This window comes from Hyperolius riggenbachi, chromosome 3 (assembly GCF_040937935.1).
Source record: "Hyperolius riggenbachi isolate aHypRig1 chromosome 3, aHypRig1.pri, whole genome shotgun sequence".
In the NCBI taxonomy this organism is placed as follows: Eukaryota; Metazoa; Chordata; class Amphibia; order Anura; family Hyperoliidae; genus Hyperolius; species Hyperolius riggenbachi.
The window spans coordinates 94,838,596-94,858,184 of NC_090648.1; the positions used below are offsets into that span (position 1 = coordinate 94,838,596).

Here is a 19,589-nt window from a genome sequence, read left to right on the forward strand (position 1 = left end):
AGATGCCCGTACACACTCAAAAGATCATTATCTGCCAAAGATCTGTTCCTGCAAAAGATCCATTCCTGCAAAATGCATTCATAGTCTATGAGATCTGCAGATCCTCATACACACTTGGTTTAACAGACTTCATCTGCATATCTGGCAATCATCTGCAGATCTGAAGATCCATCCTGGTGGATCTGATCTGCAGATGATTGTCTGTTAAACCAAGTGTGTATGAGGATCTGCAGATCTCATAGACTATGAATGCATTTTGCAGGAATGGATCTTTTGCAGGAACAGATCTTTGGCAGATAATGATCTTTTGAGTGTGTACGGGCATCTTTGTGTGCAGCATCTTGCAAAGATTTCTGTCTGATGGGGAGTTCAGCTCAATAGAATAGACTGTGTAGAGTATGGCTCTCATACTACATGGAAGGGGGTAAAATTGGTCTGTGATCTTGCATTTTCCAAAGACTTTTATCTCAAGTGTGTATGAAGCATTAGCCAGCAACCGAATGGTCGTGGAAGATTGGAGAAGCCTCTGGAGGATCCAGACACTTCCCTTTACCAAGTATCGAACTATGCTATCTAACAGGTTTGCTTGGATCTGTCAACGTCTGTTGTGGTCAGCTGTCACTTACAGTAGGCAGCAAAAATCTAACAGAAGTGACAGGTTTTGGACTAGCCAATCTCTTCATAGGGGATTCCCAGCAAGGCTTTATTCTTTATAAAGATATTTCCTAAAAAGGATTTAAACAATTATGCTGGCCAGCTTCCCTGTTCCTACACAGTTTTTTTGGCAGTTGAACAGAGCAACTGCCATTCACTAAGTGATTTTGAAAACAAATATATCCCTGAGAATCCCCTATAAAGAGATGGACTAGTCCAAAACCTGTCACTTCTGTCAGATTTCTACTACCTACAGTAAGTGACAGCAGCATAGGATAAAAGTAATTTATGGCTCATTTTACTCTGGAAAATATGTACTTATTTGTATGTTTGCACATATTTTAAATTTTACAGTTTTTCGCTGTAGTGCCCCTTTAAGGACCACTATCGTGAAAAAAGTAGGCAGTTAAAATCAGACAGAACCAACAGCTTTTGGGCCAGTCCATCTCCTCATGCGGTATTCTCAGGGATTTTTCAGTTACCCTGTCCAACTGCCAAAAAAAAAACTGTAGCGAGCAGGGAGGCTGGCCAGCATCATTGTTTAAATCCTTTTTTGGGGATATCTTTATAAAGAATAAAAACCTTGCTGAGAATCCCCTATGAAGAGATGAACTAGTCAAAAACCTGTCACTTCTGTCAGATTTCTACTGCCTACTGTAAGTGACAGCATTATAGGAGAAAAGTCATTTATGGCTCATTTTACTCTGGAAAAATGTACTTATTGGTATAGGTTTGCACATATTTTACATTTTACAGTTTTTTTGCTGTAGTGCCCCTTTAACTCTTGCCCTTTTTTCCTGATACAAGGAACTGACTTCATTTAAAGCCTAATAAATTGCCACCATTAGCAGTTGCCATAATAAGAACAAATCTATTCTCTTCACCTGTCTGTGGTTTCAATGCTGTGGCTGAGTTGCATGTAGCCCTAGGGAAAAATCCACCTGCAACTTGTAGTTGTGCCACTGGTACAGGACAGCAGGCAACAACCTGTAGTACCATTTGTCTCTGAATACTTTTCTACCCAGGATCTGTTTGCATTTAAGAAATGTAATCATATATCAAAACAGTTGCAAAAACAGCCAATTAGGTTTCCCTGCGTGTATAACTCCTCTCCAGACCCATCTCTCTTTATCGCAATAATGACAAATCCGCCCAGCTGTCCAGTCTGAACTCATGGACAGGACAGAAGCCTCTGCACCGCCCTATAACGCTGAGCTTCCATGAGTTACTGGAGAACTACAAATCCCAGCATGCTCTGCCGGTCATGCCTGACCACTACCACATGCAAGCTGCCCATGGAAGGGATATACTGACTGTCTATGTCTTCTATAAGGCTGGCGGTCCCCGGCATATAATTCATGGTGATTCCCGCCCCTAGCGGGGCTCTCGCTCACGCCGAACACCGTACTCCTTTCAGAACCGGAAGCTCCACCATAGTAGGAAAGACTTCTTCCGGCGGCACGGCTGTCTTTTAGAGGCGTGTTGGACAGCATGGATGACGTCACTCGGCATGGAAGCCCAGCCAGGTTGCGCTGTCTCATTTTGGCGTTGATTAGGTGGAGCAACGAAATGTGACACAGCTACAGGAGGAATACGGTAGGGGGTGGCTAAATGTCTTCACGCTTTGATTGGGTTATTCGCGAATAATTGGGCGTGGTCAAATGCAGTCAGGCAGGAGCATGCGCAAAGAGGTCTTTCCTGCCATTGGTGGCAACGTATCTTGACGTATATAGAAAGATTCACTCCTGAGTGGATGGGAACATTATAAGGACAAGTGAGGGCGGCAACTTCGCAAGAAATGACAGCTAATTCTCCTTACTTCTGATTGGCCGTACAAACCTCTAGTGGGCGTGGTGGCTTACACACGCTGGTGCTCCATTAGCTGCCTAGTAGGAGTGATCGCGTTGATTGGTCGGTGGCTGGTTGCCATGCTGAGCCCTGCGCCTGCGCATTGGTAGAGTGTTTGCGCGGCTCAGTGTCTCCTGTTAGTTCCATGTCGGCCGCGCACCGAGCTGGGAATGGCGGCGGTGGCTACTACCCGGGGGGAGAGGTGCTGGCCCGGCAGCGCCAGGGGGAAGCGGCGGCAGGCTGGGGAGCAGGGTATTATCCTTCAGATACTGGAAGAAGCTGGCCGGGAGGCGGGGAGATGGGAGGAGCCTCCGGAGCACAGGTAATGGGAGGGGGAAGTGATCAGTATTCATCTAGCAATTACCCCGATTCACCCCACTGCTGCTAGTTGGTGCTGCTTCCCATACCTTCTGTACTGCCTGCCACACACCCCCACTGCCCATACCTCCTGTACTGCCCACCACACACCCCCACTGCCCAACCCTCCTGTACTGCCTGCCACACACCCCCACTACCCATACCCTCCTGCACTGCCTCCCACTGCCCAAACCCCCTGTGCTGCCTGCCATACACCCCCTGTGCTGCCTGCCACACACCCCTACTGCTGCCTGTCTCTCATCCCCACTGCCCATACCTCCTGTACTGCCTGCCACACTCCCCCACTGCCCATACCTCCTGCACTGCCTACCACACACCCCCACTGCCCAACCCTCCTGTACTGCCTGCCACACACCCCCACTACCCATACCCTCCTGCACTGCCTCCCACTGCCCAAACCCCCTGTGCTGCCTGCCATACACCCCCTGTGCTGCCTGCCACACACCCCTACTGCTGCCTGTCTCTCATCCCCACTGCCCAACCCTCCTGTACTGCCTGCCACACTCCCCCACTGCCCATACCTCCTGCACTGCCTACCACACACCCCCACTGCCCAACCCTCCTGTACTGCCTGCCACACACCCCCACTACCCATACCCTCCTGCACTGCCTCCCACTGCCCAAACCCCCTGTGCTGCCTGCCATACACCCCCTGTGCTGCCTGCCACACACCCCTACTGCTGCCTGTCTCTCATCCCCACTGCCCATACCTCCTGTACTGCCTGCCACACTCCCCCACTGCCCATACCTCCTGCACTGCCTACCACACACCCCCACTGCCCAACCCTCCTGTACTGCCTGCCACACACCCCCACTACCCATACCCTCCTGCACTGCCTCCCACTGCCCAAACCCCCTGTGCTGCCTGCCATACACCCCCTGTGCTGCCTGCCACACACCCCTACTGCTGCCTGTCTCTCATCCCCACTGCCCATACCTCCTGTACTGCCTGCCACACTCCCCCACTGCCCATACCTCCTGCACTGCCTGCCTCACATCCCCACTGCCCATACTTCCTGTACTGCCTGCCACACTCCCCCACTGCCCATACCTCCTGCACTGCCTGCCTCACATCCCCACTGCCCATACTTCCTGTACTGCCTGCCACACTCCCCCACTGCCCATACCTCCTGCACTGCCTACCACACATCCCCACTGCCCATACCTCCTGTACTGCCTACCACACATCCCCACTGCCCATACCTCCTGCACTGCCTACCACACATCCCCACTGCCCATACCTCCTGCACTGCCTACCACACATCCCCACTGCCCATACCTCCTGTACTGCCTGCCAAACACACACCACTGCCCATACTTCCTGTCTTGGCTAATAAGCCATCTTCAGACTGAATTCCTGCATACAGGAATTCAGTCTGAAGAAAGTTTATTTTTTCTCTTAAGTTAGCCTGTAAATGTTATCTTCCTGATTCATGACTTCTCTCTTTTACTGATAGATAATACAGTGCAACACTCTACTAGTCTACTGCTATTAGTAAACTCCTGCAAAGACCTGTGCAGGGGCTTCTGACAGTTGTCTTGATGTCTTGTGGAACCGCCACATGCACCATTCACTTTACTGCTGATTAGCGGGTTGTTGTGGCTATCACAGTCACTAACCTCCCCACCTATTCTGACCAGTGGTGGGTGGACGTGACTATATAACCAGTGTACTGCACCAGGGCTTGTGTTCCAGGTAGGGGTGTAGAAAATGTGACTCAAGGATGGGGCAGCGTAGGAACAGTGCGAGTCCTGCACTGCGGCTTGGAGGACCAAGGCTGTCTATTTAGAGGATGGCTTGACCCGAAAGTCTACATGAGCCACTTAGATTTGAATCATTCCAAGTTGATTCAGATTTTATTGTCATTTCATGAAAAGTTAGCAGCTTGGATATGGACCAATCAAAATTCAGCATTTGAAGATTTTGATTGGTGTATTTCCAAGCTACATGCATTTGCAACCAATTACAATAAAAATGTCATAAACATGGAAATATTAGCCTCTCACTGATCATCTCTACCCCAAATTTTAGGGCCCCATTAGTTGGCAGGCAGTGCCCAGGTTGGTACCATAAGTGTGCCCATTCACACTATAAGCACTAAAACACCTTGCAGAATTATAACCCTCTGCAGTGTCTATCCTCCTGCCCAACGTTATGTTTTATTGGTAGTGGTCGTAGATGCATCTTGAAGGGACCCTGTGCAGAGGTATAAAATGCAAATCTGAAGTTACCTGGGGCTTCCTCCAGCCTGCCGTAGCCTGCGAGCTCCCTTGGCATCCTCTGGTTCCCCTCCGTGGTCCAGTTGGCAGCTCCGTTAGTTGCGCAGCTTCGGCCGAAGTCATGTGCATGCGCGGACGCTCCGCGCGCTTGGCTCAATCACTTGCCTGATGATGTATGCATCCTGCGCATGGGCGGTTCTCAAAAGGCTGAACCACACATGCACAGGATGCTTATGGCAGCGAGCATGTGATTGAGCCTGGTGCGTGAATGGGCCAAGCATGCACAGTTGCGCACGACTTCAGCCAAAGTCTTGCACCTAATCGAGCTGCCAGTGGGCCCACGAAGGGGGGCCAGAGGACGCCAAGGGACCTTATGCGCTACAGAGGGCTGAAAGAATCCCCAGGTAAGTTCGGATTTGCCTTTTATAGTTCTGCTCAGGGTCCCTTTAATGTGCAAGTCAAAAAGCACACACAAGATGTTGTAAAATTCAGACATAATAACAACTTGGGTTTTGCAATGCACATGGTTTGAATGAGACTTAAAGGATACCCAAGGTGACATGATGAGATAGACATGGCTATGTACAGTGCCGAGCACACAAATAACTATGCTGTGTTCCTTTTTTCTTTCTCTGTCTGAAAGAGTTAAATATCATGTATATAAGTGGCTGACTCAGACAGGAAGTGACTAGAGTGTGACGCTTACTGATGAGAAATTCACCTTTTTATCTCTTTCTTGCTCTCAGAAGCCATTTTCTGCTAGGAAAGTGTTTTGTAGTTGGAATTTCTCATCAGTGAGGGTTACACTGTAGTGCGTACGAGAGAGAACGGCGCCGAAGACTTGGACGCAGCCGGTATATGGCTGATCCTGCTGCCGCACAAGTCCGGACTGTGTTAATTACTATTCCCCCTCCAGGCCGCCATGGATGGTGGGGAATGAAATAATTCGTCTTCCAGCAATTGCTGGAAGCCGAATTATTGTTTTAAAAGCAACTTCAGCTCTGTCTTCTGATGGTGCTGAAGTTACTCCCTGTGCGCTGCTATAGCCGTAGTTCCTATTACGTCCTATGGTGGCGCCGGCTGCGCCGAAGTCTCCTGCGCTGGATTCAGCGTGTTCGCACACTGTAGTCACTCCCTGTCTGAGTCAGGACTGAGTCAGCCACTTATATACCTGATATTTAACTCTTTCAGAGAGAAATAAAAAAAGGAACACAGCGCAGATCTTTCAACAGCAAGACTACCAATGTACCTGCCATCACGGAGGCCAAAGATGCTACTCCTGCCCAAAAGAGAGATTCCATAAAACTCTTGAGGGTAGCATGAAAACCTGTCACTGCACTAGGAAATGGTACAGCTCAGCATGTATTAAGGCCTCATTCACATTAGACAATGCGTGCAGGAGCCGTTTCCTCCACGCATTGAATAGGCTGCGGCGTGTCGTCGGGATACTGCGGTGCGACGCTGAGTAGCGGCGGTAGTAACTAATTAACCCGACGGGAAAACGCTGATTCCCGACGATAAAACGCTCCTGGGTGCGTCGTACCGCAACGCATCGAAACGCAGCATTGGGTGTGAAAGGTAAAATGAAAGTCTATGGACTTTCATTTTACCTTGGTCAGCGCAAACTATCGTTGCGTTGAAACGCTGAAAACCAGCTGTAGTGTGCAAGAGCCGTAAGGGAGGGCTTCCCAACCCTGTCCTCAAGGCCCACCAACAGCTAATGCTTTGTGCAAATCCACAGAAAAACTAATCGCCATGTTTGTAGTTTTCTGCAAAACATGCTCTGTTGGTGAACCTTGAGGACATGGTTGGGAAGCCCTGTATTAAATACACAATAGAATAGGAAGTGGTAATAAATGGACCAGCTAGTGTGATATTGTATAGTTATCACTATCAGTGGAGTCAAATTGTTATTTTAAAAAAAATCACATTTTATTTATTAAATCAATAGACTAGAATAACACCATAACATTTTTTTTTAAAGCGCATGGGATGGCTACCCCGCCATACACCCATCCATACACAACACACTCAGGTTCACCACCATATAAACCAACAGGGATTCAGGGACAAGTCTAAAAGGTTATGACCAATAGTTGATGGTTACAGATAACTGGTTGACAGTTGCTATTCTCTCACAATTGATCTGTAGCCAAACTACTCAAATGCTGGCAATACACGATGAGATTTTTTCAGCAGATTTACTGTCTGATTGTTTTTCCGATCCATCTCCATTCACTTCTACGCAAATCGGATCAGAAGCAAGATCGGACCTCTCGGAAACTATCTATCAAACCTAAAATGCCAAAAAATCTCATGGTGTATTCCCAGTGTAATGCTGGGAATACACGCGTCTATTTTGCCGCTCTATTTCGCGCCCGATCGTTTTCCACGCTCGATTATGCGGGCAATTTTCTTATCTTCCATTTGTTTTTCTTATCTTTTCCCATTGTTCCCTATGGAAAATCTAGCGCGGAATCGATCGGGTGGCAGATCGGACATGCCGGAAATTATCAATCGAGCCATCTAAATGGCTCAAAATCGAGCCATGTATTCCCAGCATAACATGATATACTTGGAATCCCGCCAGAGTCAATAGTATGCAAGCAGCAAAGGTTTTTAGGCAATCAGCAGGTAAAGTCACTTCTGTGTAAGCAGCCAGGTTAAGCAAACAGACAGTGTGTTTATAGCAGCTGTATAAAGCCCAATCTACACAATACGATTCTTTGTGCGTTTCGATTACGATTCTATTCAAAACAATGGCAAATCGAATCCCGATCGGACATGTTGGATTTAATAGAATCGTAATCGAATCTCACAAAAGAATCGTATCGTGTAGCTGGGGCTTTAAACCTGCTGAAAAAAACAATCCGCATGATCTCACCAGCTCCTAGCTCTGTATTAACCACTTTACCTCCCGTTCGTTGATCCTCCCGTTCGTTGATCTAAGCACCCCCGCAATGACCGGCTGCTTCTATAAGAAGCAGAGCGATCATTGTGAAAAAAAAAAAAGTTTCCCAGCCTCATTGACCTTCCTGTAAGCGTCCTTCCGACGCTCACAGAACCATTCACAAAAAATTACTGTGGCCATCCTGTGGCCAAATAGTAAAACTACACCCAAAAGCATTTTTCATATATAACTATATAGTTTTACATTATAAATTAACTCATTACCTTCCACACTCCCCATATTTTTTATTTTTTTTTTGTAATAAAAAAAAATTTACAATAAAAAAAAATACATAAATAGTTACCTTAGGGACTGAACTCTTTAAATATTTATGTCAAGAGGGTATAACACTGTTACTTTATAAACTATGGGCTTGTAATTAGGGATGGACGCAAAACTGAAAAAAATGCACCTTTATTTCCAAATAAAATATTGGCGCCAAACATTGTGATAGGGACATAATTTAAACGGTGTAATAAAGGGGACAAATGGGCAAATACATTTCATGGATTTTAATTACAGTAGCATGCATTATTTAAAAACTATTATGGCCGAAACTGAAAAATAATAATTTTTTTGCCCACATTTTTTCCTATTTTCCCATTAAAACACATTTAGAATAAAATAATTCTTGGCATAATGTCCCACCTAAAGAAAGCCTAATTGGTGGCGGAAAAAAACAAGGTATAGTTCATTTCATTGTGATAAGTAATGGTAAAGTTATAGACGAATGAATGGAAGGAGCACTGAAAGGTGAAAATTGCTCTGGTGCTCAAGTGGTAAAACCCCTCAGTGGTGAAGTGGTTAAAGGACAACTGTAACGAGAGGGATAAGGAAGGCTGCCATGTTTCATCGTAAACAATACCAGTTACCTGTCAACCCTGCTGAACATCTGCCTCTAATACTTTTACCCAAAGAACTTGAACAAACATGCAGCAGATCAGGGGCTTGATTCACAAAGCGGTGCAAAGTGTTTGCACGCCTGTGAAAAGCCCTTTATCACGCCTAAACTCAGTTTAGGCGTGATAAGAAGAAACTCGCGCAAAGGTTTCCGCGCGCAAGCGCGCAGGCGTGCGCGCATCACCCGGCGCTTCGCGCGAAGCTCCCATTAAGCCCTATGGGACTTTGCGCGCGCGCTTACGCGCGGTAGCTTCGCGCGAAGAGCAGCACAAATCGGTGATAACTCAGTGGTGCAAAGGTTATCACGCCTAAAGTCTTTTAGGCGTGATAACTGAGTTATCACCGCTTTGTGAATCAAGCCCCAGGTGTTTCTGACATTGTCAGATCTGACAAGAGTATCTGCATGCTTGTTTCTGGTGTGATTCTGAAACTACTGCAGCCAAATAGACTAGCAAGGCTGCCAGGCAACTGGTATTGCTAAAAAGGAAATGAATATGGCAGCCTCCATATCCCACTCGTTGACCTGTATTTTTATTTATTGGATTTATATAGCACCAACATATTACGCAGCCCTGTACAATAAATATTATTACAGACAATGATAACAGGGGTGACAGCACAATACAGGCAATAGACAATAGACAATAGATACAACAATACAGGTAATAGCAATAAGATACACAACACAATGCAGATAGTAATACAATGCCAAATCATACACTGGAGTGGTAGTGGTAAAATACAAGTTCCCATGATTCTGGGTAAAGTGTACACAGTCATGTATGATGCACAAGGGGAGAGGGCCCTGCCAAAGGCTTACAATCTAGTGACATATAGTAGCATTCTCAATACCCGCTTGCATGTTAAAGGACAACTGAAGTGGGAAGAATATGGTGGCTGCCATATTTATTTCTTTTTAAACAATACCAGTTTCCTGGAAGCCCCCACTGATCTATTTGAATCACAACTGAAAAAGTATGCAGTTAATCCAGTCAGACATGACAATAATGTCAAACACCTGATCTGCTGCAAGCTTGTTCAGTGTCTATGGCTAAAAGTATTAGAGACAGAGGTTAAGCATGGTAGCCAGGAAAACTAGTATTGTCTAAAAGGAAATAATTATGGCAGCATCCATATCGCTCTCATTACAGTTATCCTTTAATTATCCTGGTTACAGCATCAGAAACAGTTTCTATAGCCTATATTGGTGTGTAGACCTGTCCTCCAAGTGATGTCAAGCCTAGGCTGATTAGCTATGTGCCCTTCTCACAGTGCATGCTGGGAGACCAAGTGTTTTTACTATACACCTCAGAACATATCACACACAACCAATCCACAGTGATGCACCTTGACAACACTAAAGATTTGATCCGGCTCCACAGCCCTTGCAGTGCTATGGAGTGGGTACAAAAATCATCTGACTTCTCAGTTTATGAAACCTCTGACTCCACTGCCCTCAACATATACCACTTCTATATAATGTCTAATAAAATTCTCTTCTTGAGCAGTATTGTCACTGCTCTGTAATTCAAGTAGTGATTTAACTGGATAGGGGGGGGGGGGGGGGGGGGCTGGATAGTGTAATGGTTAAGGGCTCTTCCTCTGACACAGGAGACCAGGGTTTGAATGTTTACTCTGCCTGTTCAGTAAGCCAGCACCTATTCAGTAGGCGACCTTAGGCAAGTCTCCCTAACACTGCTACTGCCTATAGAGCGTGTCCTAGTGGCTGCAGCTCTGGCACTTTGAATCCCTCAGGAGAAAAGTGCGGTATAAATGTTATTTGTCTTGTCTTAACTTTGTCACATGCTTAGCTTCTGGTTTACTAGCCTCCTCCTTCCTGTTTTCTTTTTTTTTTTTTTGTTATGTCATAGCTACTGTATTTCCTTAGTGCTTTTGTCATTACCACTTTCTGTTTTTATTGCCTTTGGCATAAAGTCAATTAGCTCTGTGTTGTTTGTCTCGTAAGTCACTTCCCAGTCTTGTAAATAAGTCTCATCACTGTAAGCACTGTTATTTGAAGTAAATTACTAACAGAGATATGCATTGATGTCATTGTGTTTATGACAAACATTTAAAGCAGAACTCTGGGTATGGCAGTCAAACCCATGCTATGGGAAAAATAATTTTACTTACCTTCCCTATGTTCCTCCGTTGTCTTCCCCTTTGTTCGGGGTCCCCTCGATTGTACACTGCTTCAGTGGAGAACAACTTCAGGCTGCCACCACCATATGTATTTGATTGGATGTTTGAAGTGTATTTATGAATCATCACTGCTTTTTACTTCATTTCAGCTTTATTGGTACTGTAACATTTAAAAAAACAATTTTTTATAATACTTTCTCAGATATTTTTTTCCTAGGTTTGCTGACGCTTTTCACCTGTCACATACACATTACCTCCTATTTAGATCCATAGGATCTCTGCAGTGTTGTCTGTCATATGCTCAGTACAGTCTTTCCCCTGTACCAAAACACTCAATACAGTTAAGTCCCAGTTATCTGGAACTCAGGCAACCGGAGGTCTCAACTAACTGGCCTTGCTTTAATCACTCCTAGGAGTGTTTAAAAGAGTACCCAAGGTGGATTGTTTGTAGATTATAGAACACAGAGGCATGTTCTCTGCCCAATGACATGCTTTCGTGTCCTTCTGGTGCCGCTGTCAGTCCCCTCTCTGCTCTGCTGTCCCCCCTGAAAGCTAACGACAATCTATTTCCCTTCCAGCCATCAATCACTCTGCTCCCCCTGCCTCAGTCACCTCGCTCTTCGCTGAGTTGACTTCCTCCAATCACCAAACAAAGCCGTGACCCAGGAAGTACTTCCAGGTTGTGGCCATCTTGGATTCTTTCTGCCAGTGATTGACCGTTACACTGGATGCAGAGGATGAATGGGGCCACGGAGAGTGGCGTGGATCGATGCAGATGCATCTGGGAGGCGGAGAGGAGCAGATAGTATGTTTTTGGTTCTCTTTAAAGAGAAGGTTCAGGGAGGGGTTGAAAAAAATAAAAATACATATCCTCTTACCTGGGGCTTCCTCCAGCCCGTGGCAGGCAGGAGGTGCCCTCGCCGCCACTCCGCAGGCTCCCGGTGGTCGACCCGGCCAGGCCGGCTGCCAGGTCGGGCTCTTCTGCGCTCCAACGACGGGCTCTTCTGCGTGCCACACGGGCGTGCTGACGTCATCGGACGTCCTCCGGGCTGTACTGCGCAGGCGCAGTAGTTCTGCGCCTGCGCAGTACAGCCCGGAGGACGTCCGATGACGTCAGCACGCCCCCGTGAGGCACAGATTGGAGCACAGAAGAGCCCGACCTGGCAGCCAGGCCTGGCCAGGTCGGGTCGGCCACCGGAGACGACCGGACCTGGCCTCTGGAGCGGCGGCGAGGGCACCTCCTGCCTGCCACGGGCTGGAGGAAGCCCCAGGTAAGTGGATATGCATTTTTATTTTTCTCAACCCCTCCCTGAACCTTCACTTTAAGGGGCTAAATATGACCAAAAGCCCTCTTACTATAAACCCTATACAAAACTGAAATTTGCCATCTTAAAGAGAACCCGAGGTGGGTTCTAAGAATCCTAATTGCACACATAGACTGGGTCTGCATATAATGCCCAGCCTCTGTTGCTATACAGTTCCCTACCCCCCCCCACAGGCCCCCCCTGCGCTCTGCTGGCCCCCATAAATCATACGCCATGCTAAGCAACACGCAGCGCGTCGATAGCCGGCTGTTTATGGCTGTACTGTCATTCTCGCCGCTCCCCCGCCTCCTCTGTGGCCACTCCCTGTCCGCGTCCCTTCCCTCCCCGCTGATTGGACGGAAGGGACGTGACAATACAGACATCAACAGCCGGCTATCGACATGCTGCGTGTTGCTTAGCACGGCGTATGATTTATGGAGGCCAGCAGAGCGTGGGGGGGGGGGCGACCTGGAGGGAATCCGTATAGCAGCAGAGGCTGGGCATTATATGCAGACCCAGCCTCTGTGTGCAATTAGGATTCTTAGAACTCACCTTGGGTTCTCTTTAAAGGGAGTCTGAAGCCTACATAAAAAACAAACCGATACTTACCTAAGGAGAGGGAAGGCTCTGGGTCCTATAGGGCCTTCCCGCTCCTCTCCTCGTCCTGCCGTTCCTGCTCTGGTTCCTCAGTTAGCAGTATCCGACAGATTGGTTGGAGTCTGCTCTCGTCTGGTGCGGATGGGCTTCATGAGCACTTGGGCTCCTGAAGATGGGCTGAAGCGTCCTGTGGAGGGAGATTTTATTTGAGGAGCCTGTGGGGGAACGAGAGGATGAGAAGAGCGGGAAGGGCTCTATAGGACCCACAACCTTCCCTCTTCTTAGGTAAGTATCTGGTTTTTGCATATGATGTTGAATATGCAGATCGTCTTTGTTGCCTTTTGTTGGATTATTGTGGCTCTGTACAATTTAACAAGAAGACACCTCATAGCATTCCAACGGTTCTGGAGGTATGCTTAGCTTTCAGGGACAACAAAGGGGTGATTTGCATATTCAACAGTGATGCATTGTGGGACACCTCAGAGCTCAGCCCAACCTGACAAAAAGCAAAATTCAGTCATTTTTCAAAGAGGGTTTTCACATTTCCTGAAGCAGCGGCTGGTAACATCTCTCTCTATACTTCCCCAGGTTTTTTTTTTTTTTTGGCACGTTTCTTTTTAAGCCACTCCTTTTTTTTTTTTATATTTAAGTTGTCATGTTCTTGTGCAGTCATAATTCTTCTGAACATGCCCGTGCACAGGCAGGTTAGATGAAGTCATAATAGTCACATTGTTATCCTGCACAATCACACTCTGTGATCAGTGTTTAAACCAGAAGATTCGATGTACACTGTCTCCTGGTGGATAGGTGTTCATTTATGCCGATTTGTCATAATTGGAGAAAAAGTGGATCTGTTACCCAGAGAAAACTGTAAGCTGAAAACCTACTGATTGCTGCGGGCCTCTGCTCCGCTCTAGCACCCATTTAGTTTACTCAAACATTAATAAATCAGATCCCTAGAGTGCAGCATCTGCTAGTGACCTCAATTCACCAAGGCCAGTTCGGTAAAATAATTTAGTTTGGTAAAATACCACATTCAGTATTTTACACTTTATTTCCAAATTCACGAAAATTTCCTCACATGCGGTAGAAGTTTGGTAATATACAGAAAAAAACGTGCTTAAGGACAACTGAAGTGAGAGGGGTATGGAGGCTGCCATATTTATTTCCTTATAAACAATGCAGGTTACCTGGTAGTGCTGCTGATCCTCTGTCTCTACTACTTTTAGCCATAGACCCTGAACAAGCATGCAGCAGATCAGATGTTTCTGACATGGTCGATTCTGACAAGATTTGCTGCGTGCTTGTCCCTGGTGTTATTCAGATAATTCTGCAGCCAAAAAGATCAGCAAGCTAGCCAGACAACATGTATTGTTTAAATGGAAATACATTTGGCAGCCTCCATATATTTCTGACTTCAGTTGCTTGAAATTTACTAAGGCGAAGTTTCCACTTCTGCGAAAACTGGCCGATTTCTCGTCCACAAATACGGATGGAATTTAACAGCCTATAGAAGTCTATGCAGAGCATCCGAATTTGTGGCCGAGGAAAAATCTGAGGCCCTGCAGCATAATTGCGCGCGTCACTGTCCGAATCCCATAGCCGTGCATAGCGCAGCTAGAGGGGTTCGGCTGCGAGACACGTTACAGCTGTGCCGGCATCGCATCTCGCAAGATGCATGCCGAGCACAAGTGGAAATGAGCCCTAAGCCCTGCTCAGTAAGTCTCACCAACTGTGGAGCAGGTTTCGACAGGAGGCTGAGAGTCTTCCCACAAGTCGTGTGCATGATTGCTTTTTCTTTCCAGTGCATCCCTTTAGATGAGCATACTTGCCAACTCGAGGGTGCTCTAAAGTGTAGCAGTTTATAGATATGCACAACTTGTTCGCATTGCGTTCGGCTAGCGTGTCCATCCGCGGTGGGCTTTTTTTTTTTTCCACGTCTTATTTAAAGCATTTTCTGGCAATTTTCTGCACATTGGCTCATTTTTGTGGGCATTTTTGTAAGCGCTTTTGCAGAGCGCTTCCGTCTTTTGATCCGGAAACAATAAATACATTTTTAAAAACGCTCACGCAGTTGCTTGCCAAAGTGATTTTGTGAGTGATTTGCATTTTTTCCTATACCTTCCATTGAGGCAGATCGCCTCAAAAATGGCTCAAGCGCTTTCAGGGCGATTTTGAAAATCTCCCGTGCTTAAAATTTAACAAAAACACCTGTAATGTGAACAAGGCCTCAAATGTCTAATTTCCCCTCTGAAGTCCTGTCCACCAGTGCATCGGATTAAATGGTGTGAGAAGCAGGGCTGTGTGGCTCTCCCTATTGGCTGTCTGCTACATCTGTAAACGTTTACTGCATGGAGGTCGTGAGTTACTGGCTGGTCAGAGCTGGAGATAAATACCAAACACTTTTACTTGATTTGCCGTATGGTACGTTCTCCCCAGAATTTTTTCCCAGCCGGGTGGCATGAAATAGTAGCCGGGTGGCATGAAATAGTAGCCGGGTGGCATGAAATAGTAGCCGGGTGGCATGAAATAGTAGCCGGGTGGCATGAAATAGTAGCCGGGTGGCATGAAAAAGCAGCCGGGTGGAGCGAGATGAGAGCATGCAGGGCCGGTGGTTCTGTGCACAACTCTGCTTACAGCACAGGAGGAGGTGAGCCGATGACAGCCGGGTGCTCACCAAAACTAGCCGGGTGGAGCGCCCGGCTAAAAGAGCCTGGGGAGAACACTATAGTATATTGTGAATTGCAATTTTTTGAGGTATTTACCTCACTGGTCGGTAATTTTACCTCACTCTGTAATTTTACTTTTCAGTGCAGTAATAGGTTTAATGAATTGGCATTTGGCAAGATGATCGGTAAAATCAGCTGTTTTCTGCATTACCGAATGCGGTACTGCTTAGTGAATTGAGGCCAATGTCTGTTGGTTTGACAAGTTTTCCCAGAGTCCCCTGTATTTGTGAACCATCTGGAGTATGTACACAGTGCTCTCTCAACATCCTGCTAATTTAATTACGTGTTTTATAACATAAAAAGTCACACTGTGTCCTGGTAACATGATGAATTGCCCATACTCCGAGGACAAGTCACCAGAGAGTTGTGTACATGTGCCTGGCCATTACTGGATATGGAAATACCTCACAGCCTAATCCCAGGCACGACAGAATGCAGGGGCCATTAACATTGTATCGGGCCTGGAACTCACTACAAATCTGTAGTGCAATCGCTAGCATTTTTAATTAGCATTTTGTAAGCGATTTCATGAGCGTTTTCCGGCGATTTTTGGTAGTGATTTTAAAAAGTGGACTTTTTTGCCAGCGATTGTGATAGCAATTTGCTGTTTTTAATTCTGATTGGTCCTTTCAATTCATTATAATTTTTTTTTTTTTTTTACAGTTTGCAGTAATTTAAAATCTCACACAAATCGATATGTGTAGCAATTCATGAGCGAATTGCCAACGCTTATATATTTTACGTTGAAGTGCAAACGCTCCCAAAATGCTGCATGTCTTGCGATTGCAATTTTGCTAATCGCAATCACTACTGTGGAATTTATTACATTTATTTACATTGGCAGAGCGTTTAGGGAAATTTGGCCGGGCGGGACCACGTGATGCCGCATGCGTCCAAGAGTATGCATCACGGGCGCCAGAGTGAGCTGCACAACGCGGCTCACTCTGACGTCCACATCAGAGAGCACCAGGCGTTGCGTTAGGGGCACGTTATGTGCCCTATAACGTCCCCTAGATGCGACGTCCTGGTGTGTAAGTAGCCTCATGATGTGATCTGTGCTAGAGCATACGAAGTCTGTTGCCTGACAGGGATCAGGACTTGTTCCCTTGGGTGACAGTCCAGGACTGATTTTTAACCCCTTTGTTGTAGTAGCTTCACACTACTCACCTATAAACTGGAGGGATTGGGGATGGGAGGTGCTTAATGTTAAGGCTGCTGAGCAATTGTTTAATTACTGGCATCCTGCATACACACAATAAGCTGTACATGGTTTATTCAGGCATGATATGGGACTTAATCAGAACCATACAAAATAAGTTTTGCAGTTCTAATCCAGTTGTTTGATGCCTGAAGTAGAAACATAAGATCCGTACACACGCCGGACTGCAGGCAACGACGGGTCTGTTGTCACCTCCCGCTGGGCGGGCGTTCCAGCGACAGTCCGGCGTGTGTAGTCTGTCTGCAGACTGATACGGCTGTTTCTGAGCGATCCGCACGGCAGCCTTATCAGTCTGCCGACAGGCTGTACACACGCCGGACTGTCTGCTGAAAACCCGCCCAGCGGGAGGTGACGACAGACCCGTCGTTGCCTGCAGTCTGGCGTGTGTACGGACCTTTAAGGTTTCCATAGCTTGCAATAAAGTATGTACAGTTAGTCATTAAATATATTATCCGAATCAATGTCTGTTAGATGTCAGCATATCAGCTCCATAAATAAAATCAGACCATATTCCATGTAACCATAACGGGCCTTCCTTTTTTTCAGTGTACAAGTCTTTTAAAGCCTACTTGAAGTAACGTGATATTATTAGGTAAATGATAGCACATATAGTACCGGTCCTACTAAGAACTTGTCTGTGTTCTCTCCAGTGCTACTATTGCCCGCAGGGATCGGGACTTGACCCTTCTGGTAACAGTTTGAGGACTTCTGTACAAACTTATCTCTAGCCCACAGGCTAGAGTTCCTTTCTGCTGCCATGAAGATGGGTCAAGGGCTGAAAGCAAGACAGCACATATGGGGGGAGGGGGGGGCATAAGGAGTCACATAGTAGCCTCTGACAGCACTTGTACAATATGATCTGGCAGTTCAGATCTCACGCAAATGCATCGGAGGGGTGAGGATCCTTTGTACAAAAGCCCAGACTCCCCGGCCAGCAATCCACTGGGTGGATGGAGTTGGTTGAGAGCATTGCTTACGCCACTCACCCCATCTCTGGTGCACCGATCTGTCGTCCTTCTGCCCTCCTGTCTCTCCACCCCCCGCATAGCAAAAGAACGCAATGCTGTCCTGCACTGCATGCTAGAGAAGTGTCTGGACAGTGTTGGCCCTGTAATGTGCACAGATGGATCTGGTAACAATTCTGGTTGACTTTCTTTGTGTGTATGTACAGGGATGTGCTCTTGTTTTATGGCTTTTGTGTTGATAAATCCTCTTGATAAATTGATGCATGCTACAAATGCATTAATGTGGCCATGAGCTTGCTAGGGATGCCTGAGTTTTTACTTCCCCGTGAAGACTTCTGCTACAAAGAGCTGAACCAGTTAATGGACAACTGAAGTGAGAGGGATGTGGAGGCTGCCATGTTTAATTCCTTTTAAACAATACCAGTTGCCTGGATATCCTGCTGATCCTCTGCCTCTAATACTTTTAGCCGTAGACCCTGAACAAGCATGCAGCAGATCAGGTGTTTCTGACATTATTGTCAGATCTGACAAAATTAGCTGCAGGCTTGTTTCTGGTGTTTTTCAGACACTACGGCAGAAAATAGATCTGCAGGATAGCCAGGGAACTGGTATTGTTTAAAAGGAAATAAATATGGCAGCCTCCATATCCCTCTCACTTCAGTTGTCCTTTAAATGAGCAGAGAGGTGGTAATTTTGGCAAGTTCTACATTATTGCCAATGCTTTTGGGTATTTGAATTTTTAGGGGCAGTTTTAGTATTTTATTTTTTTAAAAATAGCAATAATAACATTGATACTTTACGGCATTTCCTTTATATGACCTCTATGCAGTAGTGGTGAGTCGTGTTTAGGAAACGATTAAGGTTTTTGGAGGTCAATCATATAGCATTACACAATTTCACATGCTGTCATCCTTTACCGTGTTGATATTTCTGGTATCCGTCCAAGTCTGTGAAATGAGCATGCTGATACAGGCACGCCTCTCACGGTGGCTCACACCTAAATCATTAACACGTGCGCAATGATGTCACTCCGTGACTCATGCTTGTTTAAGCGATCAGAGACGAGCTGAATGGGACACTCACTTGATTGCACCTCTGAGGTAAGGATACAGTCTGCCTTATCGTAGTACATTGGCTAGAGACGTTACTGTAGAACTGTGTGTGGGATAACCTCTTCCTAGTTTAAACTATATAGATTATGTATGAGGAGCCTGGAAGTGTTGAGCAAGAATGTGGCCACAGGATAAGAGCAGGAATGCAGCAGGTCATGTGCTGGGTAGTTTGGAAAATGTCCACTGGTTATCAGTTGTGAAGAGTAACATTCTTTCCCGTAATTGGCTGAATAAGACTCGTACACGTCCAAACATATCTGCCCAACTATCTTCTAAACTTGGTCTGTTGGGAAGACAGTTGGGTGTGTGTACGGCTGGCAAACAACAAGACGACCAACTGATAACATGTTGTTTGCCGGATCCAACCGGTGGATCAACCTGCACAACTATTATCTTGCAGGCTGGCCACATGTGTTCAAGCCTTTAGAAGAACTTTGCTTTTTTGAATGCGGACATGTTGTGCACATTGTCGTTTAGTTTGCGTGCATAGTATTTAAATGAGTTGGTTGTTTTGTTCGTTTGTGTGTGTGTGTACGTACCGGTTGGTCATACTGTGTGGTTGGTTGTACAT

At 46.2% G+C, this 19,589-nt stretch overlaps 2 protein-coding genes across 3 annotated transcripts in view; one reads left to right on the forward strand and one right to left on the reverse strand.

Moving 5' to 3' along the window:
- The window catches only part of LSM1 (LSM1 homolog, mRNA degradation associated), a 35,112-nt gene extending 32,879 nt beyond the window's left edge, over positions 1 to 2,233 (reverse strand). The window contains exon 1 of the mRNA XM_068274609.1: positions 1,969 to 2,233. Within this exon, the coding sequence (XP_068130710.1) occupies positions 1,969 to 2,014 (46 nt within the window). The 5' untranslated portion in view covers positions 2,015 to 2,233. The remainder of the gene's footprint in view (positions 1 to 1,968) is intronic.
- A 171-nt stretch (positions 2,234 to 2,404) lies between these two features.
- Positions 2,405 to 19,589, forward strand: part of BAG4 (BAG cochaperone 4) — a 56,587-nt gene continuing 39,402 nt past the window's right edge. Inside the window, exon 1 of one of the 2 annotated variants that reach the window (XM_068274608.1) lies at positions 2,405 to 2,824. In XM_068274608.1, the coding sequence (XP_068130709.1) occupies positions 2,648 to 2,824 (177 nt within the window). In that variant the 5' untranslated portion in view covers positions 2,405 to 2,647. The remainder of the gene's footprint in view (positions 2,825 to 19,589) is intronic. The other variant, XM_068274607.1, reaches the window with a different exon arrangement.